We start from the raw sequence: 26,339 nt of genomic DNA, 5'->3' as shown, positions 1-26,339 counted from the left end.
AATTCATTGCAGGCTAACATTATCCTTTGCAATTTTCCCAATGACAGAACACACATAGCAGGAGGTGGTGGAATTGCCTTCTGCTTCCTGCTGAATCTTTCTTTAAGAATGTGAACCTTTAATAGAAATGACACATTTCTGATCTAATGTTACATGTGGGACGTGTATAGACATGTGAAGGCAAGGCCTCCCCCTCACATCAAAAGACAAACAGCTATTTTTAGATGGATCAGCTATTACCGAAAGACTAAGAAAGCCATTCCTTCCATAAGAACCGCTCTAATAAATCACCAACAGTACACCTCCTGAGCCATTATTTAATCAATGAGATTACAAATTACAAGAGTGCAAATATAACACTATAAACTGTGCCACGAACAGCCTTGCCTGTTTGTTACTAAAATATTAAGCAAATTTTAAATAGTGGTCATGCATTTTATAGACATAATCACATATATATCAAAACTATAAACTATATCCTATATTGGATAAAGAAACATATCTCAAATATGTCTTTTAATGGTTAAAGAATGTTGGTGAGAATAGTTTTTAGTGATTAATTCTGGGTGGTAGGATGAAAGCTGATTTTATTTTCATAATTTAACAGTATTATCTAAATTTCTTAATGTTAAATATGTATTACCCACTAATAGGAAAAGTGTTTTGTTTTAATTATGTTTGTTGAAGAGTTTTTAATAATGTGATAAAATTCTTATGATATAATGTTAATGACTTGGCATAAATTATATGCAGTCCAATTTGAATTCAAAGTTTCAATAAAAATATACACGGTTATGTTCACAAAAGATGCCATCAGTTGATAATTCAGGCTTTCTTGTGTATCTTAATGTAATGATTTTGTTTTTTCCTTCTTAATTAATCAGATTTTTTTGCAAGGAGATAAATGCAATTGCCAAAGCACCAAAATATTGTGTTAAGTATTGCTCTATGCATAATGAGGTAGAAGTCATAAAATATATATTTTATGCCATATATTAGCAAAATCACAGGAATATGGGATTTAAGGACTAGAATAAAACTTAGAACTCATTAAATGAATAATTATAAGAACCACTAATTGTAATTAGAATGCAAGTCTCCTGATTCTCTTACCAATGCATTCATTAGCTTTTGAAATCTAATAAATATCTCCTTTTTAAGTCAATAATGGTCTGAATGATATCTACATAACATTCTTTATGATGTCATGTCAATACCAGATTAAATCAGATTTTTACCTGCCAGTACTTTAGCTAGGTTCATTGAAAAATAATCCTACATTTGAGTGGGTCAATTTTATTTTGGAATAAAACATAGTTAATGTTTGAAATATTTGCTTTGTAATTTCCTAGGAATTCTTCTGCCTAGTCAACTGAAAAGTCCTTTGTCACCAATGCTACAGCTCAGTTACTGCCAAGAAGATATTCCTCCCCACCTCCAGCTATATCTCCTGACAGAAATCTCTAAATAGTATCGTAAAAGACAGGAGGTATTTGATTTTATGATCAAATTGGTATAATTGAGCTATCAACCAGCCAAGAGTGGAGGTGAGAATCTATATTCTTTTATAGCCACAAACTGTAAATTTAAGCTTGAAAAAAGCATTATTCATAGTTTTTCTTAATTATTTCTGTATCCTGTAGATCTTTAAGTAAGTTGAGAAAATAGACAAGTGAGAAGACATCATGAGAATAAAAGGAAAGGTTTGGTTTAAGAGATTAAATGAAAATTACTGCCTGCATGCTACATGTGAGGCGCTGGGCTTGGGCCTACAGAGTGCCTTTTAGGCTGCCATGGCCATGGGGTCTCAAGCCAGGCACCTGATTTCCTTATTCTTGACTTCATGCTGCCAAATGCAATGGCTAAAGATCACTGGCTCCACTATAAGTTTGTGTGCTCAACTCTGACAATCCTTTTAAGTTTTCTTTAGTAGTCCCTTTTTCACTCTAGACATGCCTGGCCTAGACCTTTCCCATTCTCTTCAATCCACTTGCTCACTCCCACCCTTCTTATTCTAAACAACAGATCTAGTGTCATACTTCACAGAATCATGAAAAGATATCTGGGGATAAAATTCTATAATATAAACCTCCTGCCTTGATATTTAAAGCTTTCCCTGTCCCAGCCTTCTATTTATTTATCAGATATCCCCAGTATCCATTTATTATTAAATAGTAAGTAACACTGAATACTTACTATACCCCAATTAGTATGTTACTCTAAATAAATAATTTCATTTTCTAGTGTGATGTTAGATTATAGATTCTTTGATGTTCATTGGGTTGTAAAAATAAATTGGTATACTCTAATTCATCCTCTCTTTTTTTATATATGAGGAAAGTAAAACCTGGAGAAGATTCTCAAGGTTCAATAAGAAGTCAGTGACAAAGTCCAAACTAAGACTCAAGTTCCATTATCATTATACTTTGTTAAGGAAGTTGGTTGCGCTGCCCAGTTGTGTCAATTTCTCTCTCTGCACAGCCTTAGAACTCTGTTTCCTGTACCTCTGAATTGGGTATCAACCTGAAGAGCAGTGGAATAACTGACAGTAAGCTGCAACCTGTGCTTTTGGTGATAGGGAAACAAAACTCCAATCAGAATGAAAACTGTTAAAACCTAGCATATAACAATAATGCCTAAAACATTTTCCATATTTATAAATCTCAGTCTCCATTTTCTGAACTCCCCAAGGCCAGTGTAGTTTCATGCCAGCTTGTCAAGTATCTGGACGCTATCTTTAAAACTCTTGCTATTCAAAAACAATATATCAGCATGAGTAGATTCAGAGCTCCTGCTGCATACAGTCAGAAGCAATGGGCACACCCTTGCGGGAGGACGATTTCACAAAGAGGTTATCAAGGTTGTAACTAAAGAGCTCTGACCACTCCTCCCTGGGTTATGGTTTAGCCTGGTTGTCTGTGGTCATGGATCCCACCCACTGAGCCTCACATCCTCTGAGATGAGATGACCCTGTTTTCAGATACAGCTATTGAAAGCAGATGTCATGTATAAATGATTCTCTACCTCCAAGAGATCGGAAATATCATTCTTTGGCTGCAGACTTATAAATCTTGAGTGATATTACGTAGATAATAGAATCAGAGATTCCTAGCTCTCTGAAACATAAAATGTTTTCCTTTTCCAAACTTTATCATGAAAATTTTCAAACATACAGATAAATTGAAAGAATAACACAATGAACACTTATATACCCACCATGAAATTCAACAAGCATTAATGTTGTGCCTACTGCTTTCTCTACATTTATTGTTTTAACACCTAAAAATTTCACTGAAGAAAACTACAAAAGAAGCTTACTCATATCCTCTGAAGGACCTCCCCGTCCCACTCCGTCATCCCTGCTACTGTTTGCGGATCTCTACAGGAGGAGAGTTTAAGCACTTTGTTTCGCTTTGAACTAGCATGACATTGAGCTCAAAGGCCTTGTTCTATCCAATTTCTTGGTCACTGCCTTGATATTTTAAGCTTTCCCTGTCCCAGCCTTCTATGTCTAGTCTTCACAGTTGCCTTTCATTTGCCTTATTCAGATGGATGAACTTTGCCATTGCCAAATTCTTCGTAATGATCTTGCCTGTGCCCCAGGATTCCACACAGCAAAAATCACCCCCTAGTAAAATGGGACTGGTGTGAACCTCAGCCTTGAAGATGCACCTTGCATAGAAGACCCAGGCCTGTTGCTCTTTAGGGACTTATTTTATCAATCAAGAACAAAGTCTGTATCTATAGATCTAATGAAAGCTGTTTCCATTTAATTTTTCTTTATCCTCTTTTGCTTTTCTTTTCCTGTGTGCTCTCAGGTGATCCCTACAGATCTTTATTCCCATCTTGCCAGTACCTAAGGAGCAGGACAGAATGGTGATGAAGAACAGTATCTTTGCTTTCAAACTGTTAAGTTTTCCTAAGCAGTAGCTGTGTAACTTTGTGCACAAGTTCCTTAGTTTCTTCATGTAAGATGGAAAAAACAATAGTGCCCACTTCGTAGGGCTAAAGTCTTTATTAAATGAGATAATATAAGCAAAATTCTGGCACAGTGACGAGTAAAAGCTAAGTCCTTTAATGAGTTCTAGCTACTGATATTAATACTATCACTATCTTGAGTGTTGTTTCACTGCGGCCACTATTGAACAGACACAAGATAGATTTCTTACTAGACTGTCAGCAATAGAGAAAGATGGGATGGGGGTGGGTAAGTAGGAGGAAAGGCTAAGTAGAGCTGAATCAACCCTAGCAATGGTAATTTTAATTGAATTCCTTTTGCTTATTTATTGCAAATGAACCTCCTGGAGTTGAGAAGGGAATATGTGATCTACATTAAATTTCCAGCCATGAAAAAAAAAGTTCCACTATTTATCAGTAAAAACTGGAATGAGACATTTATAAGTTTCCTGAAAAATCTTATCAATTTCAAATTCAGAATTAACAAGACAACTGATAGAACAATCACAATTAATGAGCCTTTTCTATCCAGAAGTGCTAATGTCACGCATGTCAGACGTGTTCACGAACCTGCATGTTTTGTCAACAGCTCTTGCTGGAAGTGGGGATGGGAGAGCGAGGATTTTTTACTGTCATGAGTTTGAGTTACAGCAATGGCGTCCAGTTGGTCTTAACGATAAGTATGAACAGTCATTAATTGTTTTTGTCTGATTATTGGCTTAATGATATAAAGAAGCCATATTTACCATTTACATTGGTCTTCTCTTTTCCCTCTCAATTCCAAAATCATTTGATTGTTGATTTTTCCATCCATTCGACTTTGTATGTGTGCATTCAGAACTCACTGACAACCTTTACTGAGTTTATTTACCATGTAGTTGTTTTGTCAGTACTGAGTATACAAAAGAAAATACAACTTAATCTCTGCTCTAAAGGTGGATGTTCCAAGGAAACAGGAAGAGCTCAGGATAATTTCTGCACAATTGCTGTGAAGATGAAATGATTTGCTGGACAAAATGCATCCAGCACTGGGCCTGGTGCTTAGCCAGAACTTGTCACCTGCCAGTCCTCTCCCTTCTCATTCACCATTGAGTGGGTGACAATTTCTATGCCTCCTTCTGCCTTCTTCAGGATTCTGACCTCGCTGTGTGCTTAGCTCTTAAAGTGAACTGCAACCTCTTTTCATCCCTCATCTCTCCCACTGCCCACATGGTCACCCTCTCATCAAGGTCTCTGTGATGCCATATGTTTTGTATTTGATTCCAAGTAATAAGTTTAGCACAATTTATCTGCTGACACAATTCTTTCCATTAGTGCTTTCACAATTCACCACTTTGGTGGAATCTTTGCAGACACTGCCAGTCAACTTATTTTCTCTCTCTGCTATTTCTCTATTTCCTAAGGCACGTATGTGAGCAGTGCCTGTATCCAATTCATCTCTTTACTTCCAGTGGCTGACACAGAATACAAACATGCTGTCTCTGCCCATCCCCGTCTCTCCCCTGATAGCCAAATGCCATTTTCTCTAAAAATATGATCATCAAACAAAGAAGCTGGTTTATAAGAATCTAAGACAATGTGCCAGTCAGATACATTGAATGTCATCAAAGTGAGATATAACAGATAAGAAAAATGTGGGAATGAGAAGCATCCCAGTGTAGTGGTTAAGAGCTGTGGCTCTGAACTCAGATCTGAGTTCAAATCCTACCTTCCCAGCTTACTTTCTGGTGATCTTAGGTAAGTTGCATCAGCCTCAGTTTCTTCATTTGAAACTAAGATCATAACAGTTTCTAAATTATGAAGTTGTTGTAAGGATTAACTATAATGATGCATGGACAGCACTTAGCTCAACGTATGACTCCCAACGTGTTCAATAAATAAATAATAGTACTATTATTATCACTGTTATTATGATAAGGTAAGTACATATTTACATAAAACAGAGTAGATCAGAGGCAATAGAACATTTCAGAATTTAGAGTTTCTTCTTGATAATGCAGAGGAATCCTTTACATTGTAATGTTTTCAGAGTAAAATAGTTATCTTTTTTTCAGGAAACCATCTATTGCTTCTAATACAAAATAAACTTTAAAAGAAGAGACCGTCTTATTTTACAATTCATCCTCACCCCAAGAGCAGAACATCACAATTCTTTTCTGACTCAAAAGTACATTTAATAGTGTAAATTCATTATTAATAAACACGAGATAACGACTTTATTTATTTGCAAGTCTGATTGCTCCTTGGAGGGTGAGAGGGCACAGAAAGCCTTCCTGTCGTCAGAGGACCAGACCCAGTTCACGCAGCTTAGGAGCAATTTATGAAACAGAGCATCTGCCTCGTTCAAACAAGTATTTGGCATTCACAATTTTTTTTTCCATTGTAAGGAAAGCTTCCATTTTAGCTATTTTGATATTGTTGATCCATACTCCTTAAAAAAAGCAGCTTTAGGATCAGCAGCTGACATTAGAAGATAATTTAGAAAAACTTAGTCTTAGCTGGGGCTAAGTCTCTTTGCAAACATTCTCCCTTAAGCTCTCAGATGTCTACCGGATAGGAGGTTTAACTGCTTATCACAGAATTGAAGGAGGAGTAAGGAAATCACCGCAATATTGCTTTCTAATAAAAAGCGAAAACAATCTTGTCCAGGAAAAGTTCAGTTTTGAAACGGATGCTACAGACCTGAGGCCATAGAGGACCGTCCCATCCGGATGCAGGCGGATCATGCGGTTCTTGACGGTCACTCCATGCACAAACGACTTCTTATCGTTCAGGAAGTAGGTATCTGGCACCCAGAGCTGGTCTGCCACTCTATTGTCCAGAGTCAAGTTTAGAGGTATTACATTATACGACAGCCTCTTATCTCTCCAGGCTTGCTGAAAGTACATTGTCAACGTATAATCCTGTGAATGTTAGAAGAAAATGGTTATTTTGTACTGAAACAGATTTGGGAGCTAGGCAAATGCCTCATATTCATAAAAAGAAGAAAATACATACAGCCACACACTATAAACATACACCATTCACATACAGGCAAATATGAATTTACTAAACCCATTTTTACCGAGTACCTACCATGTTTCAGGCACAATTTATTTGTAGGCACTGTACATACGGAAGTGAAGAGAACATATCCTTGTGAATTAATATATATTATTCAGGAAGAAAGACGGTAAGGAATAATTACTTAATAATTAGTTCATCTTTCCCAAAGTGAGGTACACAGGATTGTTTTCAGGTGGGAATAAATCTATTGTAAAAAGTGGTTAATTTGTTGCAATAGTAATTTTAAGAGATTGTCAGTGAGAATCCTAACTGGTCAAACCAAGGTGAGTTTCCCAGGAGAGGTGACGTTTACAGTGAGACTTATGTAGGTTCCCAGCTATCTAAATAATCTTAGCTCAGTCAGTACTTCACAAGAATTTTAATCCCAGGATTATGCACCAGCAGGCCAGCCTCTGAGCTTTTGAGAAGCAGTGGGCTGCTAAAAAGTGAGCACTGGCCTTGGAGCTCCAGCGCCAGCATTTTTCAACTGTCTCTAGGATTAAATTTGTACAACTTCTTTTCATTTCAGTTCCATTAACTATAAAAAGAGCTTTTAATACACGCCTAACCTAACCAAAGATTATTATGCCAATTAAATGTATAACTCAAATGCAATTTGTGAACTACAAAAAGCTACATATTACAATTAAAGCATTTACATATATATTGTGACATGTTTTATCCATTGGAGGCCTATGGGTACAATGTAATTGCTCTCCCACCCTCATTTGAATGACTAAATGAAGGACCAAACATTCATTTGAAAAATATAATTACCTTTCTACTTAAAAATGAGTTTACAATGCCCTACTTGAGGGTTTTTAAAAAAACTAAAATCATGTGGTAATCATCTCTGCAACTTGAGAGATAGCACAGCCCTAGGGCACAAACAGTGAATGAACGAATGAATCAATAAACATCCAATAAGGTATGCCTATTGCATTTCTGCACATATTTGCATACTTTTGTGCATAAGATACACACTTCAGTCTCTGAAATGCTTGAGTTTTTCCAGCCCTTGTTGAGATTTATACATCATAATTTGGTTATGTAATTTTCAAATACAACTTGTAAGATATTATCTGCTAAAAAAAGTTGAGCAGTTTTCATAGGAAAAGTACAATCTCTCACCAAAAAAAATTTAAATATTTTCCCTGGTTTCACAAATATACAAATTTTGACCTCATTCAGAAGTCAGTGTAGGGCGGGCTTCTGAATGAGAAGTGTAGAATCCAATTTCTAGTCTAACAGCAAATATATTAACATCCTCAAGGTATATCAAATAATTGTAGGTGAAATTTACTTTAGCGGATCACTCTAGTCAGTACTCTGGACTGTTTTGCAACGCTCTGATTTAGTAAAGAATTAGTCTTAGGATCTCTAGAATAGCATCTTGATTTATAATAAAAGCAACCTTGAAGACTTATGAATTATGTAACCAGAAAACAGAAAAAGGACCAGATACATTTTCTGAATGTGTCTATGTTACAAATAGCCTAAAATGTAGGACATACGTAAAGCAGTCAATTTATATTGTGCTTGAGAGAACACATTTTGTGATTTCCAGTTCTTGGAGATGAAATGGAAAATTTGATTATTATTTCCATTAGAAGACAAAGCTCCTTAAGCTTCTTGGATAATAAGCCCTCTTAAGATTTAGGGGAGATAAAACTGCTTGGAAGGTGCTGGAGTTTATCAGTCAGCTGAGATGTGTTTGGACACAGGAAATTGTATTCTCTTCTGGGCTAAATAAATGGTAATATTGTGAGATCCTGTGTCATGTGCTAAGTCCTTTTATTTGTCAGCAAGGAATGCCTAGTAAGAAATTCTCCTAAATAGACCCTGTTGATTCTGCTAACTGTCGCATCAATTTTCATTTCATTTATTTGTAAATGACACATCATGACACTTTCAAGAATGGAAGAAATTCTTGAATCTAAATAAATGTTCTTGGACTTAAAAGAAAAAGTGGATCTGTGTTCTACCCTCTCTCCAAGGCCTCCATCCACCCAAGATAAATCCTTTGAACTTTCATATAGAAAGTATATCCATCATATTAAACAATCCCACCTTTGGGAAGCTGTCTCATAATTGGTTTATTCAAACTGAAAAAAAAAACCCAAACCAATAATCCACTTCTGGGGGCTCCACAATCCATGGCATCACCATCCCAGAAGGACTTAGATAATCACAACTAAAACCAATTGACTCTCAGTGCTGAATAAGATGGGGTAAGCCCACTATAGGCTCTCTCTCCCACTGATTACAACCGAACAACCTGGAAAGACTTAAAAAATAAAATAAAACTAGGGGCTGGCCTTGTGGCATAGTGGTTAAGTTTGCATGCTCCACTTTGGCAGCCCAAGGTTCGCTGGTTTGGATCCTGGGTGCGGACCTACACACTGCTTATCAAGCCAATATGTGGCAGGCATCCCACATATAAAATAGAGGAAGATGGGCAGAGATGTTAGCTCAGGGCTAATCTTCCTAAAAAAAACCCAAAAAACAGCTATGTAAGGACTGTGACAAGTAAAAAATAGGCAGATTGGGGAAGGGATCAAAACCTGAAGAAAGACCATTCCATTGGTAAGTTTATTGTTTGTTTTACTTTTTTCCTCTCTCTTTTATCTCCTTAACACACACACACAGCCAAAAGCATAAATAAATAAAGAGGTAGACCATGTTCCTGGCTTTGAAAAGTGAGGCTTATTAAGATGTCAATTCCCCCCAAATTGATCTATAGATAAAATTCAATCCCAATCAATATCTAAGCAGGAATTTTTGTAGATATGCACAAGCTAATTCTAAAATTTATGTGAAAGCAAAGGAACATGAATAGACAAAATAATTTTGAAAGAGAAGAGCAAAGTTGCAGGACTCACACTACCTGATTTCAAGCTAACCTAAGATAGTGTGGTAGTATGATATTGATGGAAACATAGATCAATGAAATAGAAAAACCTAAAAACAAACCCATACAAATATGCACAAAGATTTCTTACAAATGTACAAAGGCAATACATTGGAGAAAGCATAATCTTTTTAACAAATCATCTGGATCACCTGGAACATCTATACATAAATAAGTAAATAAATAAATATCTCGTCTAGACTTAAATGTAAAATGTAAAACTATAAAACTTTGAGAAGAAAACTTAGGAGAAATTCTCTGTGACCCTGGGTTAGGCAAAGACTTCCTAGGTACAAACAAAAAAGCACAAGCAATAAAAAAAAAAAAATTTGATAAATTTGACCTTAACAAAATTTAAAACTTTTGCTCCAGGAAAGACACTCTTAAGACAGTGAAAAGACAAACCATAGACTGGGAGAAAACATCTGCAAATCATGTATCTGACAAAGGACAGGTCTTAAGAATATATAAGTGTATAAAGAATTCTCAAAAGTCAACAAACAACCGCATAAAAAATAGGCAAAAGATGTGAACAGACACTTAACCCATGAAGATATATAAATGGCAAATAAACACATAAAATGATGCACATCATTAGCCATTATGGAAAATCAAATTAAAAACTAAAATGAGATCATACTATACACTCATTAGAAAAGCTAAAATAGAAACATTAAAAAACAACTGAAAATTCCAAGTGCTGGTGAGGAAGCAGAACAACTGAAACTCTTATACACTGCAGGCAGGAAGGCAAATTATTAGCCACTAGGAAAACAGTTTGACAGTTTCTTATGAAGCTTATATCCATTTGACATATGACCTAGGAGTCCTGTTCCTGTGCACAAACATTTACAGTAGCTCTATACTAATTGGCAAGACTGGAAGCCATCTGGATGAACGCGCTTCAGCAGAGGAAGAGATAAACTGTGGTGCATCCATGAAATAGAATGCTACTGAGCAACAAGAAAGAATAAACTATCGATACATTAAACATCACCAATGGCTTTCAAATACAGAAAGTTAAGTAAAAGAGGCCAGATTCAAAAGGATACACATTATTTGATTCCATTTATATGACATTCTGTACAAGGTAAAACTATAGTGACAAAGACCAGATTAGTGGTTCTCTGGGATCCGAGATGGGGGAGAGGTTGGCTGCAGAGAGTAGCTTGAGGGAATGATTTTGGGCTACAGAACTGATCTGCATCTTAATTGCAGTGGTGGTTTCAGGACTTTAGGCATTTGTCAAACTCATAGAACTCCACCAAAATGAGCGCATTTTTCTGTATGTAAATTAAAAAAATAAAATTTAAAACTGCTTTTAAATAAAACATGGTCTCTAGGGTCAGATACACGCAGGTTCACATCCTGGTACTTTGATTGTCCCTCTTCTCGTGACCTTGGGTGAATCCTCTCAAGTCTCTGCTCCTGTTTCCAACGCAAAAGATCAATTAAAGCTAATTAACTTAGGAAGTGGGGAAACAAGAACTGCTTTGACATCTGGCTGAAAAAAGCAGAGTGATGCTACAAAATAAGTCTCCTCTGTGCATACAGGGGGGCATATGGCCCCACCAGGATGGGCTGACAAGACTATCACTCAATGGTTATAGGCTCACAATTCCCTATTTGTACTATGAGGCAATTGGACTAGACAGTGTCCAAGGCCACCTCTAGGAATAACATAACCCCATTCTAAGAAATGCTTTGCTGGCTTTATGTTCAAATGTCTCTTGTCATTTTGAAATCTTCTAAATGTCTGAAATACTTTCTTATATTTGATTTTTGCTGTCTTTGTAATTTCTTTTCTAATACCAAGATTCAAACTTTTCCTGTTTAGTTGGCTTAGTGTTCCAGAAAATAGTATGAAATAATTTGTGTGTATATGTGTGTCTTACATTTTTTATCTTTAGTATTCTGGGAATTGCTCATTCATATTCTTTGAACATTTTTCTGCTAGAGTGTTTACTCCTGCTACTGAAAATTTGGAGATATATATACAGAGAAAGAGAGAGAGATGGCTGTCTATTCATATAGAGAGACATATATCTATATATCTGAAAGTTTCTTTTTTTGATATTTTCTTTTCGATTTCTTTTTATATTTATTTTAACTTTATAGTTTGAAACAAAAAATAGTACAGGGAGTTTTCATATACTTTTTACACAGCTTCCTCTAAGATTAACATTTTGCATAACCACAGAACAGTATCAAACCAGGATATTAACATTAATATAATACTATTAACTAAACTACAGACTGTATTACAATATCACCCATTTATTCACTAATGTCCTTTTACTGTTCCAGAATGCAATCCAAGATCCCATCTTGTAGTTAGTTCTTACAGTCCTTAGCCTCCATCAATCTGGGACAGTTCCTCAACCTTTCCTTGTCTTTGATCATGTTAACGCTTTCGAAGAGTATTGGTCAGTTATTTTGTTGAATGTCTCTCAATTTGGGTTTGTCTAATGTGTGCTCATGATTAGATAGAGTTTATACAGTTTTGGCCAGAATATCACCAAAGAAACAGTGTATCCATCATATGAGGGGTAAATGATGTTAATATGTTTTATTACTGGAGATATTAATTTTGAACAGTTGGCTAAGATGATACCTTCTAGCCTTCTCCACTGTAAAATTATTATTTTCCTCTATAATCAATAAATATCTTGGGGTAGATACTTTAGAACTATGGAAAGCAATAATGTTATTTGGCTGATTTCTATAATTACTATGCTTTTGATTTTTACATACTTTCAAAATTTCTAGTTCTCTCCATTCACCTCAATCTGAATCAATGTATTCAGCCAGCTGACAGTGCTTAACTACTAATGAGACAAACCAAAAGATGTAAATACCAACATAAGCCATTTAAGGTGTTCTGTCATTAAATAATGAGAAATATCTTCTTAAGGATTGTGCTGTCTACCTACTCCTTTCGCAGACTAGTGGCATTGTTCTGATCACAGGTCGTTCCTGCTTCCAGTTATAGACTTTCACTCTGGATTGTGGTACGACATCTTACTCTGGTCTCGAGCCTGCAGGTTGCATCTGAGTGGCCTGTATTCCCACCAAGACTTGAATCACTACTCAGCTACAAAGCTTCAGCATCCTCTCTACCTTCATTTATCTCTATGGTTTTCCACATGCTTTTTTCTTCTCTGGACATGTCACCATTTCTAATCTATAGAGCTTTCCCTTTCTTCTTTCAAAGTATGGCTATGTATGTGGAAAAAATTATAAAAGTAATTATGTCACTTTCCCTATCTTTATGTCTTTCTCCCTATTTCTCCATTTGGGGAGAAGACCACGGGGTAAGGGGTTGGTTTCACATGTGTTTGGTCTGTCATCTGAAGACATAAAGACATCTAACAGTTTCTTTCTTAATGATCAGGGTAAGGTTTATTTTCATTAATGATAGCGTGTGGGTTTAATTTGCTTTACCTATCTGAACGACAGAAGCTTTGAAAATTATTGCTACTGTGCTAAAGTCTTGAGCTTTGGTGATTAATCTTTTTCTTGAGGTATTCTAGATAAATAGTTTGGTCTCCAATATTAGATGTTTCAGAGAAATATCTCTCTCTGTTCAGCCTTTTATAATTTTGAAAGAAAATAAAATTTTTAGCTTCATCTTGATTACCCCTTGCTGAAATAACAACTGAGTCTAATATACTATCATTTATTATGTTCCTTTAATTTACACTAGATCAAAATGGAGGTTTTGAGTTGAGAATCTGAATTTCTGGCTTTTATGAGACAGGGCTAATGTTTCTAAGGCAGTAAAATCTGTGATTTAGGAACTGTGAGTGCAAGTTCAATTTAATTTAAATATAATGCAAGTTTCATGTGAATAAAGTTCCATCATAGTTTGTTCAACATAGGACATTTATAGCTTTTACTATCATTCTGGGCATAGTCTTTCAATTGGGGGCATGTTTAGAAAAGCCTTTCATTGTTTTTGTTTGGCATTTCCACTTTTCAAAAATGTGACACAAGAGACTTGAATTCCAAAGGTTAGGATGCCAAATTATTTCCCATATTAAAAACTTCTGTTTTTGGCCCCTCATGGGAGAAAAGACATTACATCTGACATAGAAATTATTACCTAAATAAAAACCATTTCAATACTTAGTAAGTTCATACTAAGTACTTTCTCACCATCATAAGTTGTCACCTCCTCTAGAACAAAGATTGTTCTTTATTCCTGTGTGTGTAGCCAATATTGTGCACAATTTCTGGTAAATGGTGGAAACTACCATTGCCTGCCGAATGGCACAAATTTCCTAGTGAACACTTGGGAATATGCCCAGAGGTCTACAAACTGTGCATACCCTTTGGTCTGATATTTACAATCCTAGGGATATTTGTAGAAAATAATTAAGCAGTACATTTTGAAAGCTTTATCTCCAAATATTACAAGTCTATTACTTCTGTCTCCCACACTAACAATTAGTTTAAGACACCAATATTTGTGAATGATTGTAACACCACTGTTGCTGTCTCCTTACTTCTAACCCTTGCCATCACATGGCATGAGACATGTAAAGCAGATCACACATCTCCTTTGGTTAATATCATCCAAATGGTTTTCATTGCACTTAGAATAAAACACAAACTTATTACCGGGGCCTTTAAAGTCCTGCATGATCTGGACTCTGCATGCCTTTTTGATCTCAGCTCCTATTACCTCTTCTCTTCCCTCACTTCAACTCATTAAGCCCATCCACACTAGCCTTTTTTCTGTTTTACAAATACTCCAAATTCCTTCAGCCTTATAGACTTTGCCTTAACAATTAGCTAATTGGAAAAGCTATGTCCCCAAGTGTGGTTGGCTCTTCCTTGAGACTCAGAGCTCAACTCAAAGGTCAAATCCTTACCTGACCATCTTTCTCCCAACCCCAGTGGGCCCTATCACATCTCCCATTTTTATTACGTTTATAGCACTGACCTTTTTGTTTTTTCAACTAATCATATTCATTTACTAGTTTACATTTTTATTTTTCATCTCTCCCAACTATAAGGTAAGTTTATGAAAATCTGAAGCATTCTCAAACTTGTTCATCACTGTATCCTCAATCCTAAAAGACAGCTTAGCACACAGTAGCAATAAAAAGCTATCTAGTGAAAGATGTGAAAGAATGAATGAAAGACAATGCACAGACATTTATCTTCCCAAAATACTTACTGCTGTATTAGTGATAAAATAAAGAATTAGTGAAGACTAACAACATGAAATTGAGTAAATAACGCAGAGTACAAAAATATAATGGAATATATGCAAGAATTAAAATAACATTGTAAAAACATTTATTGACATGAATAGATGTTCTCAATATGCTATTAACATATTATATTATTATCTTTTTTTAAAAATACTGAAAAACAATATGCACAATATGATCTCATTTTGGAAATATATAGATATATATGGGGAAAATGTGTCTAAAAGAAAATATAAATATTGACAGTGATATTTCTGTGTGGCGAGATAACAAATGATTTCCAAATCTTTTGGGTTAATCTACATATTTTTCGTTTAGTAAGTATTAATTACTTCTGCAACAAAACTATATAAATAAACAATTCCTTGCTGACTTAAATTGTAAAAATAGAATCTAACATTACAAATATGTCTTTATTCTCTGCATATTTTAGAGCTCAGCATGAAGGAAAACGAACTATGCTCAGAGTCAAAAAAAAAAAAATGAGAAACCCTCAGCCTTTCAGCTTGTTATTAACAAAGCACATATCTCCTTTGTTTTGAGCAAGGGGTTTTATCTAGAATCACATAAGAAATAAGAGCTTTAAGTGGTCAACCATTTTTCCTTTCCCAGGGAAGTTTCACATTTAAGCTGTCATTGAGAAGTGAAAATCCATCCCTATTTTCCCCCCTAGACCCCAGAAAGGAGATCCCAGAATCTTTTTCTGGCACTAACCTCAGTCTTCTTCACTTTCTCTGGTAGGAAATTTCATTCTATTTCTAACATAAAGCCTTCATATCTCTTTCTTGTTTAATACTTAGAGGAGATGAACACATGGACACACACACACACACACAAACACACACCCTTGTTCACTCTCTCTCTCTCTATGTATATATATAGCACCCTCTATATTACAATAGAAGACCAAGTCAATGAATTCCTCTACAAAAGCTTTCAAAGAGACTCCATTGTTTCTGAAATCCAAAGTCCTTACAAGGGCTCTTCAGTCTATTCTACTCACTTCACATCCCTGCATCTGTTTCCTCACCCAAAGTGAATGAAGTGAGATAAAATAGATGATCCCCATTTAAGAGTCTCAGATGTTTTAGGATTGTATGTCACGCCACTTATCTTCAATTAATCAGCTTGCCGAGCTTTTTGTTTGAACTAAACTTTTCTACCTCTCCAACACATTTTTATTCCATTTTACTTGTTCTTTTTCCCATGTCCCTTCTGCTCTGCCTCTCCAATTCTTGCCCATCCTCCAAGCATTCATGAAGACCTCTCCCACTTCTCCCTCTGCCACAGTACATGTTCATCCCGAGACTTTCAATGCAGTGGTCTGTAGCATCCTAAGCATGGTTGAATTGAACTGTTACCTCTTGTGATTATAGAGGAGGAGGGTAATCTACACAACTGAAGTGTACTGTGTTCTCTTAAGTCAGAAACCATGCCATCACATCTTTACAAAGTGATCCACGCATCTTGCCTTTAACGTAATTGATCCTTTATGAATATTTATTCATGGACACTCTAAAGCTTGTTCTCACTTCTTCACTTTTGTTTCATGGGTTTCAAATTTGATTCTTTAAACCCCTTTACTAATCATTATTCCTGAATCCCCAGAGGAAATTTTTCTCACCTACCGGCATTTGAGTGAGTTTTCTTTCTATTCCTTTCCCCCCTGTTTCAGACACCCTCAGAGCCACTGGCATTCTTTCAGTTTTTCACAGCTTCTCTAATTCTACTAGGAAAGTCCCCAGGGCTGGGATGAGGATTTCTGAAGGACACCATTTATCTATCCAAAGTAAAAAGAACTCACAAGTAGAAATATTCCCACAAAGCCCTTTCCGTATTCCTAGCTCTTTAAAATGCTCTCTGTCTTCCACATCTGAGCCCACAAATTGCTAATCCAATTATAGGTCATGGTAATATTTCCACATTCTCAACCTCCTAAACCAGAATGCAATGGAGTAAAAACTCAGCTCCCCCTTAATAGAAGCCATCACAACAGATGTTCAGTTGCAGGATTTTGGAAGCAGCACATGGTAGCAGCCCTGACTAATTGCTAGAGACACATTCGGGACATGAGAGCTGCAGCTAAGATCACCCATAAGGGAAATCCAAGTTCAGAAGTGACTTGTTATTTTCTTGTACGTGAAACTAAAATGCGCACAGTTCAGGCCATGAGCTTTTCCACTGTTTTGCTTAGTTCATTTTGCGTCTTATTACAGATTTACCTTCTCAGTGTTAATGAGACCAATTCTAAGGATGGTTAAAAAAAATCAAGCCAACATAAACAGTTATCTCTGTCTCTTATATTAATACATAACATCCTCAGTAGGGTACCCAGTTCACCCTGAGATAATCATTAAAAATACACTTTGTATGTATGATTTGTTCCCTATCATTTTGTGCTTTATTACTCTATACGTTTATCTTAAATTGCTTTAGAGCATGTTTTCCATCTAATTAGTCTGTCCCTTATTTTAATCCCTAACATTGGTCCTAGGCTAACACTTTTTTTACATGCATTACCTCATTAATCCTCACAACAGCCCTATAAGTTATCCATTGGCTTTGCCATTTTCTGGCTACTGTGAGATCTCGGGCCTGCTACCTAGCTTCCCTGAGATGTCACGCTCTGTAAAACAGAGGAAATAATAGTCCCTACCAGTAAATAAGTCCACCCTAGGAAAGTGATTAGTAGAATGCCCAACTCACTCAGATTAAGTGGTCTACAAACGTTTGCTGTTACTATTATCATTATTTCCATTTTCCAGGTAACATATCTGATACATAGAGAGGTGAATGACTTTTCCAATATCACTCAGTCAATAATTTTCTAAGTCCTAATTTGGCCCGGGGGCTCTCTGACCATGGAGCCCCTGTTCTTGGCATTGTATTGAGCTGCCTCTGGAACACTCATGTCACTGCCAGTTTTGGCTTTGACTTATCATTTCCCAATATTGCTTCTATTCTCCCCCAGCCCCCTCCAAAAAGTGAGGGGGGAAATATATTTCTATCTGTCTATCTATCTATATACACAGCCATATACACAACAAAAAACTAGAACAACTTTGGGCATACACAAAATAAGTTATTTTTGGGGGGGGGGAAAGGTGAATCTCAATCCCTGAGAATTCTCTGGGATTTGAATAATTAAGTTGTGCATACATGCACATGTTCTTGAATACACATAACCGATTTTACACAAAAGGTAATTGCATCAATTCACTTTCACCCTTCAGAATGATTAAAACATCTCTGATTTTGGCAGAGAGTATACCTTACTACTGAGAAGCCCAAAGCAACCAGAGGGACTGTAGAGTACTATTTGTGGTAATGCACAGATTCAGGAGGAATACAATTGGAAAAATATTTCCAAAAGGCTAAAACGTGCTCAACTTACATTCATACCATTTCAGAATTTTTTTCAGTACAATGTTGGCAATAATTACTTAACTCTCAGATTGAACCACAAGAAATTAACTTTTTTTGTGAGTTAAAAATTGTTTGAATTTTGGCAGTTTTATATGGTTCAACTTACATATATGGTAGCTAGTATAAGAATAAGGTTATTAAGTTTGCTTGACTATAATTAATAATTTTAGATTCAAATAATTAGTAACATATACCCACAAACAGTAATTTTGAAAAATAAAAAACTTGTTATTTTTATAATTGCTTTTTTTTTTTTTTTTTTGCTGAGAAAGAATAGCTCCTGGCTAATATCTGTTGTCAATCTTCCTTTTATTTTGCTTGAGGATGATTTGCCCTGAGCTACCATCTGTGCCAAACTTCCTCAATTTATATGTGGGTCACTGCCACAGCAATAGCCAACAAGTGATGTAAGTCTGTGCTCAGGATCCAAACCTGTGAGCCCAGGCCACCTAAGCGGAATGCGCCAAACTTATCCACTGATGCCATGGGGCCAGCCCCTATAACTGCATTTTTTAAATGGTTCTAAAATTTGTGTTCAGAGTAAGAGGGAAACTCAGGTTATGTTCTAACATTTAGGGATTTGCCAAATTCTCTGTTAAACTTTCTGCCTTGATAAAACCACAATATCACATCTATGTAGTTTGTGTTCCCTTTGAATGGAACCATCATAAGGAGAAACTCAGTTGATTTTTCTAAATAATATCATGATGGCCATTTATATAATCAATTTATTACAAAACATCAGAAGTTAGGCACTACGTCATGATTCAAGCTGGGGAAAAGTATGGATAAAGGGAGATAAGTTTCATGAATATAAACATTTTTTTCAAAAATAAACAAAACAAACTTCTTTCCTTCCAAGAGCCCAGGAATAAAAGTTAAAGATTTCATTTGTTTCATGTGTAAAACATCAAGTTGTGAATAATTTTGATTGAAGGAAAAAAACCACAACTGAATTGGAGTTTGATCTCACTTAAAAATCAAACTTAATTTAGCTGCTTAATTTGCTCAGTTCTTAGGAAAAACAGCATCACATACCTCTCTCTTGCTTCCCTTCTCCATTTGGTATCAATAATTTTTTTTGTTTTTAGGAAGATTAGCCCTGAGCTAACTGCTGCCAATCCTCCTCTTTTTGCTGAGGAAGACTGGCCCTGAGCTAACATCCATGCCCATCTTCCTCTACTTTATACGTGGGATGCCTACCACAGTATGGCTTGCCGAGCAGTGCCATGTCTGCACCCGGGATCCAAATCAGTGAACCCAGGGCCACTGAAGCGGAACGTGTGCACTTAATTGCTGCGCCACCAGGCCGGCCCCAATAAATTTTTTTTAAATTCATAGAAAAATAATATTTGAATATTGTCAGTCACTGTTAGACCCTATAGTTACTTCAGCCATGTTGGAATTGCCAAGTGGTACCTATGTTTGTTGACTTTATGAGATGTAGAGTCAAGTAAAATTTACTGCATATCAATTATGGACTGGGATATGTGTTAAGGGCTGGTAGATCATGGTCCAACACAGACTGAGCCCCTTCTGTCACAGAACATCAGTCTAGTAGTAGAGAAGGACTATAAACAAGTAAATAAATATCACTTTCTGAGGTGTTCAAATACATGAAAAAATACAAAGAATGCTGTGAAAAAGACCAAGGAATGGGGAAAGGAAGTCACTACATTAGGAAGGGTAGAGAAGGAAGGCATCTCTGAAGAGGTGATATTTGAACAGAGAGATGAATGAGTAGAAAAATCCCAACCATGCAAAGGGATGAAGAAAGAGAGTCCCAACCACAGGAAACAGCCAGTGCCATGGCCCTGGGGCAGGAATGGCTTGGAGAGGAGATCAGTTTCAAGCAACTTACTGCATTTGCAGAGCACCTGTTCCACCTTTTCAGAGCTTAGTGAAGACCTAAAGACTTGCATATAGCTTTTGGGAGGTAGTCCTTCCAAAGGTCATTAGGAGTTTTTTCAATCTCCGTTCTTATTTGGAGATAAAGTCAATTTAGCCATGACTCTAATCTGGTGAGGATGCTTTGCTCAGTTTCCCTCCGGATTTTACTAATTAAGAAACTCTAAATGGGTTTTCTTCCTTGCCCACATTTCCCATTCTTTCCTTGGTCCTGGTTTTGCAGTGCAGGACTATTACTATGAACTTTTTATTTTGCTACTTTTTAATATAAGAAAATATCATAACTTAGCTTTTTAAATACTTAGAATCTATTATTTTTAGAAAAACACAACTGTTTGAATGCAAGAGGTGGCACTGTAATATATTAATTCTTTTTTTATCAGTCTGGAAGAAACATAGTCTCAGAAGAATAGGTGTCCATATGTTCTGTTATTCCTGTTTTGCTTTTTTGCCCTATCTTAGAAGCATTTAGTGATTCTTGGAAAAAGCTCCATTTTCAGGAAAACTTATTACTAAAAGAAAATTACAATACTGTACAGTAGATACTACACAGAGTCTTTAATACATTTTTGTATCTTTCTCTACCTTCACTCCAAATTAACTGTCAATGTTCAAATCTGTTAATAACAACATGATACAATTATACATCCAAAAATTCTTTCCTATAGGAGTTAATTTTATATCCCTAGGCACCCTATTATAAAAGCAATCTCCTTAGGATGCTTCGAATTTTAATATCTCTGAGATCTGGGTGCTGAGGACTAAAAGTTGGCTGGTGAAACTCTTGTTGATTTCTGTTACACATTCAGAGAAGGCAGAGCGTCAAGGCACCAGCTGGGGAGGGTCAGAGGGTGCAATGGAAAGAACGCTGAATTAGAAAGCAGGAGCCGTGATTGAGGACTGCCTCCATTACTTACTACCTCATGGTCTCAAAGAAGTAGCTTAAACTCTCTAAGTTTCAGTTTTTGCTTCTGTGAAATGGGATTACCAATACCTGAGAAACGTGCACCTTGTGACTTTGCTCCAAGACACACATCAAACGTGACATGTGAAAGCCCTCTTTAGTGGCTATATGTGGGAAGGCGGTGTAGCCTAGTGTTCAAGCACATGGTCTCCAGATTGCAAGAGATGGCTTGAAATTCCAGCTCCACCACTAACTACTGGTTAATCCTGGGCAATTATTTAACATCCCAAAGCTTGAGTTTCTTCAGTTGTAAAATAATAATAACTAAGTCACCGGCTGCTGGCAGGAATAAATGGAATAATATAAATTCAAACTCTGGTGATCATAGCACTCAATAAGTAGGCTGTGTATACCATTAAAGCATTAATTTATGAGTGGTGATTTTATTTATTGTCCATGGAAAAGTTAAAGAAAAACCCAAGAGTAAAAATGGTTGCCTGTGCTAACTTTACTTACAAAGATAAAAATTTAATGTTATTCCCCAGTTCACGACTGAATGAATGAAAACCGTCATACATAAACAGAATGATACAACACTATATTGGAGATCTTCCAACCAGGAAAATCTCAGGACCTGATGGCTTCACTGGTGAACTCTACCAAACCCCTAAAGAAGAATTAACACCAGTCCTCCTCGAAATCTTCCAAAAAATTAGAGAGGAAGGAAGTCATCCCACAAGGTTAGCATTGCTTTAATGCCAAAGTCAGACAAAGACATTACCAGAAAAGAAATCTGCAGACCAATATCTCTGATGAATATTGATTCAAAATCCCCTACAAAATACTAGCAAACAGAATTCAACAACTTATTAAAAGAACTGTACACCATGACCAAGTAAGATTTTTTCCTGGAATGCAAAAATGATTCAACATATAAAAATCAATCAATGAAATACAATACATTAACAAAATGAGAGAAAAACCTACATGGTCATTTTAATTGATTCAGAAAAAAATTCTATAAAATTCAACACTCTTTCATGATAAAAACACTCAACAAACTAGGAATAGAAGGAAACGACCTCAAAAATAATAAAGGCCATATATAAAAAGTGCACAGCTAACATATTCAATGGTGAAAGACTGAAAGTTTCTCCTCTAACATCAAGAACAAGACAAGAATGTCCAATTTCACCATTCTTATTTAACATAGTACTGGAAGTCCTAGCCAGGACAATTAGGCAAGAAAAGGCATCAAAACCGAAAAAGAAGAAGTAAAATTTTCTCTGTTCACAGACAACATAATGTTATATGTAGAAAACCCTAAAGATTCCACACACACAAAAACTTAGAAAAAACGAATTCAGCAAAGTTGCAGGACACAAAATCAACAATAAAAAATAATTTGCATTTCTCTACACTAACAATGGACAATCCAAAAAGGAAATTAAGAGAACAATTTTATTTATAATAGCTTCAAAAAGAATAAAATATTCTGAAATAAACACAACCAAGGAGACGAAAGAATTATACTCTTAAAATTACAAAACAATGCTGAAAGAAATTAAAGAAGCCACAAATAATTTGGAAGACAGCCTATGTTCATGGTTTGGAAGGCTTAATATTATTGTGACCTACAGTGTTAATGTAATCCCTATTAAAATCTGAACAGTGCTTTTTGCAGAAATGGGAAAATCTACCCTAAAATTCATAAGGAATCTTAACAGATATTGAATAGCCAAAACAATCTTGAAAAAGTAGTACAAAGCGGATAGTTTCACATCTCCTAATTTCAAAATTTATTGCAAAGCTACAGTAATCCAAATAGTGTGGTATCCTCATATAGACAGACATATTGACCAATGGAATAGAATAGAAAGTCCAGAAATACACTTTTGAGTATATAGAAAATTTTCTTCAACAAGAGTGCCAAGACCCCTCAACAGAAAAGGGATAGCATTCTCTTCAACACATGATATTGGAAAAAGCGGATACCCACATGCAAAAGAATGAAATTGGACTCTTACCTTACACGATATATAAAAATTAACTCAGGATGGATTAAACATCTAAAGGTAGAATCTAAAACTGTAAAACTCATAGAAGAAAACATTGGGGAAAAGCTTCATGACATGGATTTGCCAATGATTTCTTAGATATGACACCTAATGTACTAGCCACAAAAGCAAAGATAAACAAACGGGAATACAGCAAACAAAATCTTTTGTGCACCAAAGCACACAATCAACAGTGAAAAGGCAACCTATGGAATGGGAGAAAAAATAATTGCAAATCATTTCTGACAAGGGTTTAATATCCAGAATATATAAAGAACTCCTACAACTCAACAATAAAAAAAAAAATCCTGACTAAAAAGTGGGCAAAGGACTTGAACAGACATTTCTCCAAAGATAACAAACAAATGGCCATTACATTACATTAGAGAATGTAAATCAAAACCACAATGAGATATCACCTCACATCCATTAGAACGTCTACTATAAAAAAAAATAGAAAAGAAAAGGAAGAAAGAAAATAACAAGTGTTGATGAGGATGTAGAGAAATTAGAACTCTTGCGCACTGTTGGTGGGAATGTAAAATGACAGCTGCTTTCGAAAACAGTATGGTAGTTCTTCAAAACATTAAAAATAGAATCATTATATGATCTAGCAATCCCACTTCTGGGTTTATGTCCAAAAGCATTGAAAGCAGGATGTGGAAGAGATATTTACACACACATGTTCATAGCAGCACTATTCACAATAGCCAAGGGGTGAAAGCGATCCAAGTGTTCAGTAACAGACTAATGGTTAAACAAAATATGGCCTATACAATGGATTACATTTCAGCCTTAAAAAGGAAGGAAATTCTTGCAAATCAAAACTACAGTAAGATATCACCTTACACCCATTAGATTGGCAAAAACATCCAAAACCAAGAGCAACAAATGTTGGAGAGGTTGTGGAGAAAAAGGAACCCTCATACACTGTTGGTGGGAATGCAAACTGGTACAGCCACTATGGAAAACAGTATGGAGATTTCTCAAAAAGTTAAAAATAGAAATACTCTATGACCCAGCCATCCCATTACTGGGTATCTATCCTAAGAACCTGAAATCAGAGATCCCAAGAGTCCCTTGCACCCCTATGTTCATCGCAGCATTATTTACAATAGCCAAGATGTGGAACCAACCTACATGCCCAGAAACTGATGATTGGATAAAGAAGATATGGTATATACACACAATGGAATACTACTCAGCCATAAAAAAAGACAAAATTGGCCCATTCGCAGCAACGTGGATGGACCTCGAGGGTATTCTGTTAAGCGAAATAAGCCAGTCAGAGAAAGACGAACTCTATATGACTCCACTCATAGGTGGAAGTTAACATATTGACAAGGAGATCTGATCGGTGGTTACCAGGGAAAAGGGGGGGTGGGGGGAGGGCACAAAGGGGGAAGTGGTGTACCCACAACATGACTAACAAAAATGTACAACTGAAATCTCACAAGGTTGTAATCTATCATAACATTAATAAAAAAAAAAAGTAATAAAAACCAAAAAAAAAAAAAGGAAGGAAATTCTGCCACATGCTACAACATGGATGATCCTTGAGGACATTATGCTAAATGAAATAAGCCAGTCACAAAGAGGCAGATACTGTATGATTCTGCTCATATGACGTATCTAAAGTAGTCAAATTCATAGAGACAGAAAGTAGAATGATGTTTTCTCAGGACTGGGAAGAGAAGGAAGGGGGAGTTGTTTAATAGGTATAGAGTTTCAGTTTGGGAAGATGAAAAGAAGTCTGCAGTTTGGTGGCAAAACTATATGAATATACTTACTACTGAATTGTACACTTAAAAAAGTATATTACGCACACTTATTAGCTAAGGTTCTGTGTGTGAAAAATGAACAATCATTTTGCGAAACAATTATCACTTGCTTTATAATTTTGGATTTCTATATAGTTATTTAGTAAACCTTCTCATTTCTTTTACATGAGACATAAAAATCTAAGAAAAGCTGGAACTATTCTTTCTCTCTCCTTTTCTACTAATGCACTGAGTAAAAACACAATAATGGCACAAAGTCTCTGTTGCTAGAGGATCAGAGAGATTGGTTCACTCAGGTCAATCAGGAAAAAAATTATCTTGGAAATATATATATACATATGTATTCACAATCTCCAAGAAAAATTGCATTTATGGCTCACTGACATGATGCCATTATTTTTAAAACCTCGCCTTGAATAACAGAAGTTACATACATATTACCATTCTATTTTCAAACTAAACAATTGATTGAGTGATCATTGATGTAAATTGCTACTTTTACCAGATGTGGTACATCCGATGGTGGTCTCGAAAGTGATCTTTGAAATTTGTGCCACTAAGCTGTAAGAATTCATTTTCTCCCTACAGCACACTGGCCAGCAGTGCACGTTATTATTAAGTACATCAAAATGAAATTATTTGCAAGATACTTCTTGTGTTTTTTGATCCCCTGTGGAGCTTCCTACAATGGTTCATTAATCTGCTGGTTGCAAATGAATAACTTTGCAAGAGATACTGGGGAGAAGGGAATAGACAATCAAATATCCCACATAGATTTCCATGAGCATTTGTCATGGTTGATTACAATGCATGCTACATCATATCATATGTCCTTCTTTCAAATAAATTTGTCTTACCATATTTATACATATTTGCAATAGGTAGAACATATCTTCTCTTACTTGACTAATTTATTTTTTCACTCAATTCTAGGAAATGATTTTATAGGAAAAGTGAAAAGGAGGAGGAAACTGACAGAGAGACAGGAAGAGCTATGTAGATCCTTTTCAGTATTTCAGATGCTTATTTTTGTTCTGCTCAGCATGGGATAGGCTCATTCTCTCTGAAGCAGCAGCCTCTGAAGAGATCTGACAGTATTAAAAAGAAAGGACATTTTAAAATAAGTAC

At 35.9% G+C, this 26,339-nt stretch overlaps 1 protein-coding gene across 6 annotated transcripts in view; it reads right to left on the bottom strand.

Annotated features, from left to right (window-relative positions):
- GABRB2 (gamma-aminobutyric acid type A receptor subunit beta2) overlaps positions 1-26,339 on the bottom strand; it is a 250,025-nt gene that overhangs the window by 159,110 nt on the left and 64,576 nt on the right. For all 6 annotated transcript variants that reach the window (XM_005599237.4, XM_001503408.5, XM_070232965.1 and 3 more), the window contains one exon: positions 6,640-6,860. In XM_005599237.4, the coding sequence (XP_005599294.1) occupies positions 6,640-6,860 (221 nt within the window). The remainder of the gene's footprint in view (positions 1-6,639; positions 6,861-26,339) is intronic.

This window comes from Equus caballus, chromosome 14, assembly GCF_041296265.1.
Source record: "Equus caballus isolate H_3958 breed thoroughbred chromosome 14, TB-T2T, whole genome shotgun sequence".
In the NCBI taxonomy this organism is placed as follows: Eukaryota; Metazoa; Chordata; class Mammalia; order Perissodactyla; family Equidae; genus Equus; species Equus caballus.
The sequence above is the reverse complement of the archived record's forward strand: the minus strand, read 5'-3'. Positions and strand labels throughout refer to the sequence as shown.